Here is a 14,598-nt window from a genome sequence, read left to right on the forward strand (position 1 = left end):
ACAACCTCATATGGCCCAGGTGTTAATGCATGCACATGGCTCCAACCCAAGCTAAAGCAAAAGATTGTAACATCGTCACTTCAGTATCGGTACTCTGTAATGATACGATATTCATGTGTGAGCCCCATGACACTGCAAAATTAAGTAAGATATGTAATAAGCATCAGCTGTTCATGATTAGCTATCTTTGATTTCTTCATTTTCTTGTCTTTCTTTTTTTTTTTGCCCCCAGCATGATATCTGTAGCCCCCAGGAAGCCAGACGAGCCCAGCTACGACATCGTGGCCGTGCTGGACCCGCTGACCCGAGAGAGCCAGAAGTGGAGTCACCTCCTCCTGATGCTCTCCGAGGCCCTCAACGTCAACATCAACGTCTTCATGAACCCCAAGGCGCAGCTCTCGGAACTGCCGCTCAAGAGGTCAGTGGCCAATTTGATGTCGGAGACGGGGGTCGTTTCTTCATGTTTCACAAAAATGTAGAGTCTTTTGATTTTCAAGGGGGAGGGGGGAGGAAATCATCCACCATTTTTTCATATTTTTGGATTCCTGTTTCAAGATATTTTAGAGGGATTTTTGGAAAGTTGTAACCATTAAACCCTTACGGATTTTTTGGTTTTGCGAAATGTCTCTTTTAAATGTCAGTTTCACATGGTCTTCTTCAGTCCCACATATGCTCATTTATGCTAGGTTTTAGTGGTATGTAAAGTATGGAGTCCTTTGGCAGTTTTCTATTTGTGACATTTAGTATATGCAAGGAAACCATTACATTTTCTCAACAAGTTGTAGGTTGTCAAGATTAGATTTGGTTTCTCAGTTCACATTGTCCGAAGCTCATTCGAAAGATCAATGGATTAAATCCATGAAAATATTGAAACATATACTTTCTTGCATCTAAATGCAAACCAAGAAGGATATTTTATTCAAACAGTAGAGGTTATAATACTAGTACATATATTTGGAAGCTGTTGATTGAGGCCAATTTGTGACCTAACCAGTAGCATCCTCCACAGATGCTCTAGTTCAGAGACCCACTGTCACACAAAAGACACATTTGTGTTTGATGGTAATATTCACAGTCTGGAAAGAGCTTTGTTTTATACTGATTAGCCTCGCAAATTCAAGCTCTTTTTGTTCTTTATTATCAAACAGCTTCTACCGATATGTCTTGGAACCTGAGTTGGCATTCAGAGTTGATAGCAGGTGAGATATACTTTTTCTAATTGTCAGGAAATTCAGTGACTTTCCGAATGCCCAGTGCCATGTTCAGTTTTCTCTCATTTGTGTTTGTTTTTCATTTAAAGAAAAACTTTTGTGATCGCATGTAGAGAACTCCCTAACAGCATGCATAACCTTGGGTAGAAGAAAAACAAAACACAACAACAAACAACAGATTGTTTGCTTTTTCTGTGTCCTGTGTTCTGGACTGCTTCAAGAATGCTGATATTTATCATTGGAACTGAATTGCCATAAGTAATTTCATTTGCATTGTTTTTTGAGCAACTCAGCAGTGTGCTGTCATAAATTGTGTAACTGCGTGTCAAAGATACACAGGGTCATGCTTCTGAAAATGCTATACCTGTTAATGTGGGATACCCCCGAATAGCTGCATGTCACTTCATAGAGATGAAAATTCCTTTTTGTAGTGAGTCACAAGTTTTGTCAACAGACATCATTATTCAAATGGAGCCAAACTCTTGTGCTGTCCATGAAGTCAGCTATGATTGATGAAAAAAAAAAAAACACCCAAAACCTGGTATGTGTGACATATGCATCACTAATGCATTTCTATTTGATGGTAGCTTGACCGCCGGACCTTCGGCCAAGTTCTCGGACATGCCGGCGGACACACTGCTGACCATGAATGTTCTCACACCAGAGAGCTGGCTGGTGGAGTCTGTTAGGACACCCTATGACCTGGACAACATCAAGCTCAGTGAGGTGAGACAGTCAAAGCAGAGATTTTGTCTTATCTCGTATTGTAGCCCTGGTTTTTAAGACTGAGAAAAAATAAGGACTTGTGATGCCTAGGGTAATGAGAAAACCCTTGATAGTAAACAATTGTTCATTGTTTCAGAAAGTTTCAAAGATTTTATTGTGTTCAGTGTAATTTTTTTATGTTTCATGCCTGTTTCATAGTATGATTATGATCTTATTGTAAGATTTACAGGAGAGGCATACATTGCCATCTAAATGCAACTGGAAATCAATGTAGCCATCTCATGAAACCAGGAAATTCATGAAGAAGTTTAGCTTGTAACAGGTTTAAGTACTCACAGCCTTAGAAATGTTTAATAATCTGCCAGTTGTCTGTATGTCGCAGGGTCTAGTTGAACAAAAAGATTTCCATTTGTAACAATGGATGTACAAGTTACTTGTCAAACTCTTTTATCAACATTCACCTATTCATCCCCTCCCCCTCCCCCCCCCCCCCAAATAAAAGAAATGAAGAGACAAGAAACTCTCATTGCATCTGTGTTTCTCTTTTGCGGCAGGTCAGCGGCAGCATTCACGCCGAGTACGAGTTGGAGTACTTGCTGCTCGAAGGCCACTGCTTCGAGCAGAACACTGGTCAGCCACCTCGCGGCCTTCAGTTCACCCTGGGGACCGCTGCCAACCCAGTCATGGTGGACACCATAGTCATGGCAAACTTGGTGAGTGGGAGATAGTGGCTCGAGAGATTCTGACTTTGACAAGTGACAGGGATGATCAAGATTGTAATTTTGATGATGAGGACGTATGATGAGGTTGTGAAGATGATGATGATGATGATAACGACAATTACGTTAATGATTTTGTAAAGATGGCTATATAGTCAAGAATAAAATTGATAAGTAAAACTGTAACAATGACAAAAGTGGTGGTCATGATGATGGTGATGGTGATGATGTTGACGTTGATGTTGATGTTGATGATTTTGATGTTGATGTTGATGTTGATGTTGATGTTGATGTTGATGATGTTGATGATGATGTTGATGTTGATGTTGATGTTGATGTTGATGTTGATGATGGTGTTGATGTTGATGTTGATGATTTGATTTGATGTTGATGTTGATGTTGATGTTGATGATGTTGATGTTAATGATGTTGATGTTGATGTTAATGTTGATGTTGATGTTAATGATGTTGATGTTGATGTTGATGATGTTGATGTTGATGTTGATGTTGATGTTGATGTTGATGTTGATGTTGATGTTGATAGTGACAGTTGAGTAGTAATAATGTTGGTGGTGTTTGCCAAAGATGATGATACAGTTTGTGTTTCACACATTAAGGTGATGGCACAAAGCTGCATGTCCATCTGACTGAGTGCTATATCCAACACATAGGTCTTTCATTCCTTCTGTTTATTCCCTGACAGGGCTACTTGCAACTTAAGGCCAACCCAGGGGCGTGGATGCTGAGACTTCGTCAGGGGCGATCAGCAGATATATATGAAGTGGCAAGGTAAGAGATTGTACTCTAGAACCTTCATTTCTCTTTCATCTTGATTTTCTCCTGTAAATTGAGAAGTGATTCAGTGTAACTGGTAGTTTACCTTTCATAGTAATTTGTATGTGTGTGTGTGTGTGTACAGTGTTTGTGTGTTTATCAGTTCTGTTAAAGAGCAGACTCATTTTGATTTTGATTTCTCAGTATTATTATGCAATGAGGGATACCCCTAAAACAAGTGGAATTTTACAATCATCTATTTCCATATGAGGGAGGGACAGAGCTACTGTCTTCAATTTTAATAGATGAAAGTAGGAGTAACAGGACTGCAGGCACTCAAGTATAGCCAGGTATAATACAGATCAAATTACCACATCATCGATTTACGGGATGGCATACACGCAAAGTTCATGTGTTTTATTCCAAACATATATCCCCTGCTGTTTACATCCAAAAGAGCACACCCCATTTGACCCAGGATGGTCACTTTCGTGATCAGGGGGGTGTTTCATCAACATTTGTCAGCACTGACAATTTCAGCAAAATCCTTGGTTTTGATTGGCCGAGATGCTCTGGTCACTGACTGTTACTATGGTGATTCAAGTTGTCAGCGCTGACAAACGTTGATGAAACACTCCCCAGAAGAGAGGTTCTGTTGTTTGAAGAGCATGTTAGGCAAGGTTATGCTACGGGAAACTATGCGTAATTTCACTATGAGGTATTTCTTCACATAGTTCGAGCAGTGTGACAACAAACTTCACAAGAAGTTACCAGCATGCACTTCAGAAGTTTCTCACTTCTCATGAGACTACACATAGCTTTGTGTAGTGTGAGAGCACGCGGCTAAAACTTCAAGAAGTTTGTGACGTGACACAGAGCCTTTTATGTGTATGCACATTGTGCATTCATTTGTATGCTGCTGCGCATTTGAATTTCTTTCTTGTAAGAGGCCAAATGCAAAACTGTGGGGAGTTTTGCATGACTGAAACTACGCGTTGGTAGTTTGAGTGTGTGTTCAAACTTCAGAACGTTATAGGTAAGCAAACTATGTGTAGTTTCGCATATTGTGACCGCGGCTGTTCAATGGTAGCAAGGTCTGCAAGTTACGGGCATGTTAAAAATGCCAGAAACTCAATTCTTTTCTCACCCCAGTCATGAGGGCACTGACTCAACAGAAGGCAGCGATGAGGTGCAGGTTGTCATGGACAGCTTCAAGGCCAAAATAGTTAGACTGAAGGTAAGCCAGTTGTATCTATGCTTTTCAGACTCCAAAGGGTGGAATTCACTGAAGGATTTTAAACCTAGTCCATGAATCATGCATATTTTGATTTAATATAAAGAAAATACTAAGAAAAATCAAGATATTTTCACTTTTCTAGCATAATGAAAGAGCACTTGACTTACCTCTTTCAGAGAGCAGAGGAATTATATCACCCTTATATCAGTGACAAGTCAAAGGAATTTATATTTTTGTAAAAAAAAATAAAACACAAAACAAATAAAACTTTGTGGAGTTCTCTGTCCAATAATAGGGATCAGGATGATTGCCGCTAGGTAATCTCCATTCACTAAGACTCCTGTCATTTGTGCTCATGGGCAATGAAAGCACAGTAGGGGTAGAAATGTCTTTTCTCAGTATGGCCCTAATGGTGAGCTTCATAGTCAAAAAGTTCGAGGAGTAATGTAACTCTGGTGAATCAAATTAGCAATCAAGCATGTCAAACATTCATTGTCAATGGTAGGAGTTCATTAAAAAATCAAGATGTCAAATTTCAATCGGGTCACATGTGAAACGTCAAATTTCAATTGGTGATGGGTAGCATTTTAGATTTCAGTTAAGTGGCAGGTGGAATGTCAATTTTCAAAGAGGGGACAGTTGAAATGTCAGATTTCAATATCAAATTTCAAAGTTGTGACAGGTGAAATGTCAAATTTCAATGAGTGACAGGTGGAATGTCAAATTTCAATGGATGACAGGTGAAATGTCTAATTTCAATGGGTGACAGGTGAAATGTCAAATTTCAAAGGGGTGACAAGTGAAATGTAAAATTTCAATGAGTGACAGGTGGAATGTCAAATTTCAACGGATGACAGGTGAAATGTCAAATTTCAATGGGTGACAGGTGAAATGTCAAATTTCAAAGGGGTGACAGGTGAAATGTCAAATTTCAATGGGTGACAGGTGGAATGTCAAATTTCAATGAGTGACAGGTGAAATGTCAAATTTCAATGGGTGACAGGTGAAATGTCAAATTTCAAAGGGGTGACAGGTGGAATGTCAAATTTCAATGAGTGACAGGTGAAATGTCAGATATCAATGGGTGACAGGTGGAATGCCAAATTTCAATGGGTGACAGGTGGAATGTCAAATTTCAATGGGTGACAGGTGGAATGTCAAATTTCAATGGGTGACAGGTGGAATGTCAAATTTCAATGGGTGACATATGGAATGTCAAATTTCAATGGGTGACAGGTGGAATGTCAAATTTCAATGGGTGACATATGGAATGTCAAATTTCAATGGGTGACAGGTGGAATGTCAAATTTCAAAGGGGTGACAGGTGGAATGTCAAATTTCAATGGGTGACTGGTGAAATGTCAAATTTTAATTGAATAACAGGTGAAAAAGAAGCCAGACATGCAGCACGAGGACCTGCTCTCCAGTGACTCAGGGAAGAATGGCCAAAATGGGGGTGGCGGCGGAGGAATCTGGGACTCCATCTCCAGCTCCATCTCGGGACTGACTGGCAGCGGCAAGACAAAAGAGGGCGCCGATGCAGGCGGCGACAGGGACAGCCAGATCAACATCTTCTCGCTGGCCTCAGGGCACCTTTACGAAAGACTCCTCAGGTAGGAATCTCATTTGTTCAGGAGAGTTGTATGGTGCATTATGTGCCATATGAAAGAGCGCCCTCCCTTGGACGCATAGCTCCATTACGTATGAGGGCAATTTCTCCTATCACATATAAGGCCAAAAAAAAAAAATTGTTGCATTGGCGTAACATGAGATTTTCAAATAGGGTCGGTCGGGCGGATTTTTTTTTTTTTTTTTTTTTTTTTTTTTTTGCTACTTGCATTTTACGTGTAAAACTTGTGCTCAGCTCAGTAAACAGTTACAACTGCTGCACCGAATGTGCTGTGTTCATCTATTCTACAAATCATTTATGAGGCCGATATTACTGGAATTATACCCCTTCACAGAATTTAAAGATGTTGAAATCCCTATCCTGAATGTTTTCACTTCATATTTTACTACTTTGACTTAGATAAGATAGATGCAAATTGACCCATATGTACGATCTTTTCATCGCACACGGCGATCTCTATTACAGTCCCACATATACAGATTCGTGTAAGTTCTCCACACAAGAAACCTATGGCAAAACTGTGCACAATACATCGCAGTCTGAATGCTACGTATACACTGAATAAATCTTGTTAGAGTACGTGTCCGTGTTGGAAACAGATGACGTACTGATCAAGGAAGGCTTATGCGAGGCGCTAGATCTCTCCCTCGTACATCCGATATCCCCAGAGCCGTTTCCACTTCCGGGTTTGTGCGATCGCGATCGCAATCAACAAGATATTTGATATCGATAGCAAAAAAAAATAATAAAAAAACATGGGGTCAGCGGAATTTTTAGGGTCGGGTGGGTTACGCCAATGCAACAATTTTTTTTTTTTGGCCTAACTGTAAACACCCAAAATGGCAGCAGCACTGTTTAATGTCCGTAACATTGTGTTGAAGATGAGCACAACAAGAGCTTTATTTGATTGTAGAGAAAAAACAGGGAGCACTATCTCTGTCTCCAAACTACCAGAGGTTTGGAGATTTTCTCAGCATTTGTATCAAGTTGTAAGCCATGAAAAAAATGCTTTTATCTTGTGAACTGATGATGTTTTAGTCATAATAAAAAGGGAAAATTAGATGCGATTGCTACATATACTTTCTGTCCGTGCCTGCTACACAGTAACTACACATTACCGGAAGTATACAAGTCAACACCTATGTAGGTTATATGTCTGTCAAGCCAGTTTTGCTCATTCTCGTGGGTGCCTGCATGCTGGGTTGAGTGGCTGTGGTAACAATTGTCAAATAACTGCCTGATGCAAAAGGCTTCATTCGGTGTTCTCTCTTAATTTTGCAGAATCATGATGCTGAGTGTTCTGAAGCACACCAAGTCACCGGTCAAGTTCTGGTTCCTCAAGAACTACCTCTCACCCACATTCAAGGTCAGTCAGTGGTCAGAGTCGAAGTGAATGAGACCTGTCTGGCTACTCTGAAGTAGATTTTTAACTGTACCAAAAAGGCCAGCCACAATTCTGTTAACCCTAACTTACCTGGGCTATTTAGCAAGTTTGAATTCCTGGGGGGGGGGGGGGGGGGGGGGGGGGGGGGGGGGGCATTATGGCCCCCCCCCCCTTCAGATCTTGGCCGTTGATCGCGCGATCGCCGCAAAATTTTGCATGAACATGAAGCCGGATGTAATCTACAAGACTGTTAAGTTAAATTTTCAAAAAAATCTGCATTTTTGTCCCCGCCGAACGAGTTCGAGCAGGGGACTATGAAACGGGCTCCGTACGTGTGTGTGTCTGTGTGTCCGTGTGTCCGTGTGTCCGTGTGTCCGTCTGTCCGTCTGTCCGTCTGTCCGTGCGTCCGTGTGTGATCAAAATGTTCAAAATGCTACTCCTTCGCCATTTCTAACCCGATTTTGATTCTGTTTGCTTTATATGATAGCACTACATGGGAGCTTTGAAACTTCTATACAGAATTTCAGTTGTGACCTTTGACCTTGACCTTTGACCTATATTGTACATTTTGCTTCAAAATGCTACTCCTTCGCCATTTCTAACCCGATTTTGATTCCGTTTGCTTTATATGATGGCACTAGGTGAGGGCTTCAAAACTTCTACACAGAATTTTGACCTTTGACTTCTTTGACCTTTGACCTTGATTTTTGACCTATATTGGACATTGCCTACAAAATGCTACTCCTTCGCCATTTCTAACCAGATTTCGATTCCGTTTGCTTTATGTGATGGCACTAGGTGAGGGCTTCAAAACTTCTACACAGAATTTTGACCTTTGACTTCTTTGACCTTTGACCTTGATTTTTGACCTATATTTTACATTTTGCTACAAAATGCTACTCCTTCGCCATTTGTTACCCGATTTAAATTCCGTTTGCTTTAAGTGATGGCACTAAGTGAGGGCTTCAAAATTTCTACACAGAATTTTGACCTTTGACTTCTTTGACCTTTGACCTTGATTTTTGACCTGTATTGTACATTTTGCTACCAAATGCTACTCCTTCGCCATTTCTAACCCGATTTCGATTCCGTTTGCTTTATGTGATGGAACTAGGTGAGGGCTTCAAAACTTCTACACAGAATTTTGACCTTTGACTTCTTTGACCTTTGACCTTGATTTTTTTAACCTATATTGTACATTGGCTACAAAATGCTACTCCTTCGCCATTTCTAACCCGATTTCGATTTCGTTTGCTTTATATGATGGCACTAGGTGAGGGCTTCAAAACTTCTACATAGAATTTTGACCCTTGACTTCTTTCACCTTTGACCTTGATCTTTTTACCTATATTGTACATTTTGCTACTAAATGCTACTTCCGGCGGGGACATATTTTACGCACCGCGTAATTTCTACTTTTCCTTGTCTATTTTGAATTGATTAATTATGCAAATATATGCAAAAAACCTCATTTTCGTTTGTAATTGGCTTATAAAAGCTTATGGAATGCTGATTTTTGGTGTAAATATTCCTAGTGACATTCCGAACATTTGTGCGTAAAAAAAAATTCAGTATCAAAATTGATTTTGTTTTATCATTTTTTAATGTATTTCGTTGTTTTTTCGAACTTTTGTTTTTGTTGCTTTTTTCAGCAGAATTTGTCATACACATCTTTAGAAGCATAATTATACTAAAATAAGTTTATTTCAGCTATCAAAATTAAAAATATGAATCTTTATATGAATTAATTGAAAAAACACAATTTATATTGACTTTGTACACAAAATCACGTTTTTGAGCAATTTTGGGGTTGACGAAAATTTTTTTAAGGGGCGTGGCTTCGGAACGGTATGCCCGGGCGCGACAAATTTGGTCTCAAAAGTTGCGCGAGACTTGAAAGTAAAAAGTCAGCGAGCGGCGCTGTCAAAAAATTTTGCGCGGCGAAATGGTTGCTGTTATATTGTCCCCTTGGAAACAAGTGAACCAAGAGCAGGCAAATAGTCAGTATAGTGCCCCCTTAATGTCAGAACCTCCAAGGGTTGCAGACCATAAAGAGTAGCTGTTGTTGTGGATTTGTAATTGTTAAACCTTTGAGGATCATTCACTACATCAAAATGCTATTTACATTGTACATTATCCAAGTTGCCATCCAGATGGTAATACGAGAGTCAATGCTCCCACACCTCATTTGAGCAGTGCTGCATTGCATTTTACAGAGAAATATTACCTTTATGCTTGAAGAATATGTTGCCAATTTTAGAATCAATAATGTAATGATTTAGAAACTTATAATTCCTCAGCCAGCTCACAAAATGTTATATGACCAAAACAGAGTTACAAATGAAAAAAAAGAGAGAAATTTTCTCATTCTACTTTGTGATTTACCAGGGACGAAAAGTAAGCAATTAAAAAAAAAAAAAAAAAAAAAAAAAAAAAACAGGACGAACGACAGAAACATGTTTTCTGTGACTCGGTGGGCTAAAGGGTAGAATATAAGACAAAAGTTACTTCTATCATTTTTTAGCAAAAAAGACAAAAAAATACTGGAAAGCCTCTTTACAAATAAGTCCTAAACTATGCATTTATTGTCCAGTCTTTTGGTGTGTTGCCCTTTCAAATACAGCTAATATTGCTTAGTGCTCATGAAATTGTACAGGTACAATAAGGAATGATTTATAAGATAATTTTACGTTTTTGTCTTCACTCTTGTAGTTGTACAAAGTATGATATTTTCATTAGTGTGTTTGAGACTGACACATACTCATTTGGAATCTGATTTCTGTATGTGAACAGGAAAGCATTCCACACATGGCCAAGGAGTATAACTTTGAGTACGAACTGGTCCAGTATAAATGGCCGCGATGGCTACATCAGCAGACAGAGAAACAAAGGGTCATTTGGGGGTGAGTAAATATGCCTCTTTTATCCATTTATGCATGCTCAACCATCCACAGTTCTTGATAACATTTTTTCTCAAAAAATTCATATGAACTGGCATGTTGAAATTTAGACCCTATTGTTTATGGTGATGCTGCTCACAGTGTTCCACCTTTTGTAGGATCAAGGGTCATATTTTAGTAGGTATTTTGCATGCACACTGCAGATGGCATTTAGTGATGACTGTTGTTGAAATTGTGGTTCTCTAGTGTACGATAGTCAAGTCTAGACTCCTGCTGTTTTTTGTATATTTTTTTTTAAGCTGCTGCCCTTGGAATTCCATGTTTTATAGGGTCAAAGGTCATAATGAGGTTGCTGACTTGTATATACTCTACTGATCACACCTTTTTACCGTTTTTCTTTTTTTCTGTGGTATGCAGGCCCATAGTTGTGTACTGTTAACCCCTATAGTTTAACTATCAGGGGGATACACTTCTGTTACATGGCAATGGATATTTCTATTATTACGGCAAAAGGGTGTATCTGCAGACATGCCCTTCTGCCAAATCTCTTTACCAATGTCATTGTGTAAATACAGGGGTGTATCTACAGAAATGCCTTCTTTTTTTATGCCTCCGCAACGAAGTGGCCGGAGGCATTATGTTTTCGGGTCGTCCGTCCGTCCGTCCGTCCGTCCGTACATCCGTACGTCCGTCCGTCCCGTTTTGTTTTTGTCGATATCTCAAGAACCGTGTGGTGGTTTTACATCAAACTTGGTTTGAGGGTATATCCTTGGGGGATAATACTTTGTGTGGATTTTAGGGTCACAGGGTCAAAGGTCAAAGGTCACAGGTTATTTTGTGGAAAAAAAAAATTGAAATTTCATGTTTTTCTCCATATCTCGCAAATGGTTCAAGGTATCTTCATGGAACTTAGTATATATGCTTGTACCGATGGGCAGTGATTATCTAGGGAAGTTGGGGGTCATGGGTCAAAGGTCAGGGGTCAAAGGTCAAGGTCAACTCCTCAAAATATCACTACTTTCCTTATATTTATGCAATGAATGAAGGTTTTTTGTTTTTTTTAATTTGATGTATACATGTATTACCCAATATATATTCTGTGGGAAGTTTCTTGCCAAAAGGTCAAAGGTCAAAAGGTCAAAGGTCAAGTGAAAGTGCTGAATTGCACTTTTTCCTCCATATCTCAAAAGTAACTCACTTATAGGTATCATCATGAAACTTACATATTTATGCATGTTCAACCTAACAGTGATTCTCTTTGGAACTGTGAGGTCAAAGGTCAAAGGCCAGGTTTAGATAATGCTATTTTCCCATTTGATACTGAAATTATACTTTTTCTCAATACCTTGAAAACTTACTCAATGCATAAACTTATAAAAGGGTCAAAAGTCAAGTAAAAATCATCAGTTCCCCAAATACCTGCACTCTGACATTTTAATCATTCATCCAATTGAACCTAGTTCTAGGAAAGTGAACATTCAGCACATTTGTGTCAAACCTGTCATTTTAATATTTTGCCAATTGTTTGAAACTGTCATCACACATTGTCAAGACATTGTACTATAGACCTATTAGGAGAACCATGCATTATGGCGGAGGCATATCAGTCGCCGTAGCGATATATCTAGTTTTTCTTTTTCTTTTTTTGCTGTGTCATGAGGGAGATAATTGCTTTAAAATAGTAGGTATAACCCTGAATATCTTGAAAACAAAAGCTAATGAAAATTTCAAGGCTCACAGCCTGCAATGTACCAAATGGGAAAAAAAGGTATTTTTTACCCTCAGATCCTGGTAGCAAACCACGGCCAAATTATGTCATGCATGTGTTCTCTCCCTCAGCTACAAGATCCTCTTCCTTGATGTCCTCTTCCCGCTCAACATCAAGAAGATCATCTTCGTCGACGCCGATCAGATCGTCAGAGCCGACATGCAGGAGCTGGCTGACTTTGACCTGAAAGGGGCGCCTTATGGCTACGTGCCGTTCTGCGACAGCCGGCGAGAAATGGACGGATTCCGCTTCTGGAAGTCAGGTTACTGGGCAAACCATTTAGCGGGAAGAAAATACCACATTAGGTAAGGATTGAGGCCATTGCCAAATTTGCTGTGTTGCAATCAATGTGTTTGTAAATGAAGAGTTTGTTCGTAAAAACCGATAAGTCCATATTTGCCAAATGGAGATATTTGTGAATAAAGGTCAAGAAAACTAAAGAGAATAATGAGAAAATTTTTGCTTCTTTTGACCATAACTTCGAAAATGTACCTTTATATGTAGTGACCTATATATTATTAAAAAGGTATTATTTTGTACTTTATGACAGAGACCGTACTTCAATATCTTAAAAAATGGACTTATTGGTTTTTGCGAACAAACTCTTCAACTATTATACTAAAAGTGCAATCCCCACATCATGTTCAAGAGAACTTTGATAGATGAGAAAAATCAGACAAGCAGAATGATCAAAGTTTTATCAACATTGGACGTCGATTAAGAGAGTTATAGAATTTCGAATTTTCACATGTTTTTTACTTTGATAGTGATAGTGATTGCAACCACACATGCCAGTTAAAAAGTGGCGATGATTTACATCACTTAACAACTTTCCTGGTGGTTTAAATACAAATTCTTTCCAGAAATCACGTAAGCCTACTGTGTAGCAACTACATTGTAGAACTTTTCTGAAGTTATTGCAAGACTACATTATAATCTGCTGCTGAGAATGCAACTTATTCTGCTTTTTTTTTTGATTTAGAAAAAAAATAGTGAAGATATATGTACATTGTCATTAATTTCATTATTTTTCTAAAAAGAATTCTTTCAATACTTTGTACTATCATGTGACTAAAATATCAGACATTTGATTAAATTTCTATCTAGACAGATTACCAGCTGGTTAACTTTAGTATGCATTTTACAATTGGTTTCCATTGGCTCACCAGAATATTTTTGAATTGAATGTGTGTGACTGGACAATTCTTGCAGCTGTGTATCAGGTTTATCCAAAGACGTATTTTCCCTCATCTTTCCTTCTAGCGCCCTCTATGTCGTGGACCTGGTGAAGTTCCGCAAAATAGCGGCAGGTGATCGGCTGAGAGGGCAGTACCAGGCACTGAGTCAGGATCCAAACAGTTTAGCTAATCTTGACCAGGTAAGAGAATCAATCTTGGTGCATCATCCAAACAAATATTTAGTGTGTGATTAACAATCCATACATGCTGTCAACCTTTCGTAAATTATTTTCATATCGATCTTCAAACAAAACAAAGCAAAAAAAAAAATACAATGAAGGCGTACAGTTCTCACCTCTTTGCCATGGCCAATGTGGAATAGTATTTGTATCTAAGACCATTGTGAAAAATACAATTTGCTGTTGTTGTACAGAATTGAGAAGTTAACATGAGCAAGGTTCTCTGAATATTAATCTAATATTGTCCAACTTTGCTCAGGGAAAGAAATTAGAAACAATAAGGGGACACTAAAAAACATGTCACGTCACATCATAATTTTCTGTTCTCTGTCAAAACTGGCGAGAATTCCATTTTCCTGCTGTGTAAAGCATGATATTGTTCCTGGCTGAATTACATAAAAATGATGATCAGTTAGATATATTGGAATTAGAGACTGGGACTCTGTGACTACAAATCCTTTTCTCCTGTACGTGTATAGGACCTGCCAAACAACATGATCCACCAGGTGGCGATAAGAAGTCTACCACAGGAGTGGCTGTACTGTGAGACATGGTGCCATGAATCAGAGAGACCTAGAGCCAAAACTATAGACTTGGTGAGCATCATCTTGTATACTGTTAACCCTTTCACACCTGAGCTGCCTGTGGCCCCTCCCCCCTCCCCCCCCCCCCCCCCAGAAATTGCTAAATCCCTTTTAGCCACCCTTAACCCACTAAGTGCCAGGGACTTTTGAAAGTGTGTACTCTGCTGTGGGGATTTCTGTGCAATCAGCTCAAAGCACAAAAAGTGTCAAAGGGCAATTCTAGACCAGGTTAAAGTGTCAAAGGGCAA

General features: G+C 39.1%; 1 protein-coding gene across 1 annotated transcript in view; it reads left to right on the forward strand.

Moving 5' to 3' along the window:
- The window catches only part of LOC139723810 (UDP-glucose:glycoprotein glucosyltransferase 1-like), a 40,220-nt gene that overhangs the window by 24,002 nt on the left and 1,620 nt on the right, over positions 1 to 14,598 (forward strand). The window contains exons 23-34 of the mRNA XM_071635017.1: positions 233 to 418; positions 1,149 to 1,199; positions 1,799 to 1,937; positions 2,492 to 2,650; positions 3,360 to 3,445; positions 4,583 to 4,667; positions 6,051 to 6,280; positions 7,579 to 7,663; positions 10,475 to 10,584; positions 12,421 to 12,654; positions 13,613 to 13,727; positions 14,246 to 14,362. Coding sequence (XP_071491118.1) covers positions 233 to 418; positions 1,149 to 1,199; positions 1,799 to 1,937; positions 2,492 to 2,650; positions 3,360 to 3,445; positions 4,583 to 4,667; positions 6,051 to 6,280; positions 7,579 to 7,663; positions 10,475 to 10,584; positions 12,421 to 12,654; positions 13,613 to 13,727; positions 14,246 to 14,362 — 1,597 coding nt within the window. The remainder of the gene's footprint in view (positions 1 to 232; positions 419 to 1,148; positions 1,200 to 1,798; positions 1,938 to 2,491; positions 2,651 to 3,359; positions 3,446 to 4,582; positions 4,668 to 6,050; positions 6,281 to 7,578; positions 7,664 to 10,474; positions 10,585 to 12,420; positions 12,655 to 13,612; positions 13,728 to 14,245; positions 14,363 to 14,598) is intronic.

Source organism: Diadema antillarum, unplaced genomic scaffold (genome assembly GCF_040938485.1).
Source record: "Diadema antillarum isolate AM-2024a unplaced genomic scaffold, OU_Dant_1.0 scf00000201, whole genome shotgun sequence".
NCBI lineage: Eukaryota > Metazoa > Echinodermata > Echinoidea > Diadematoida > Diadematidae > Diadema > Diadema antillarum.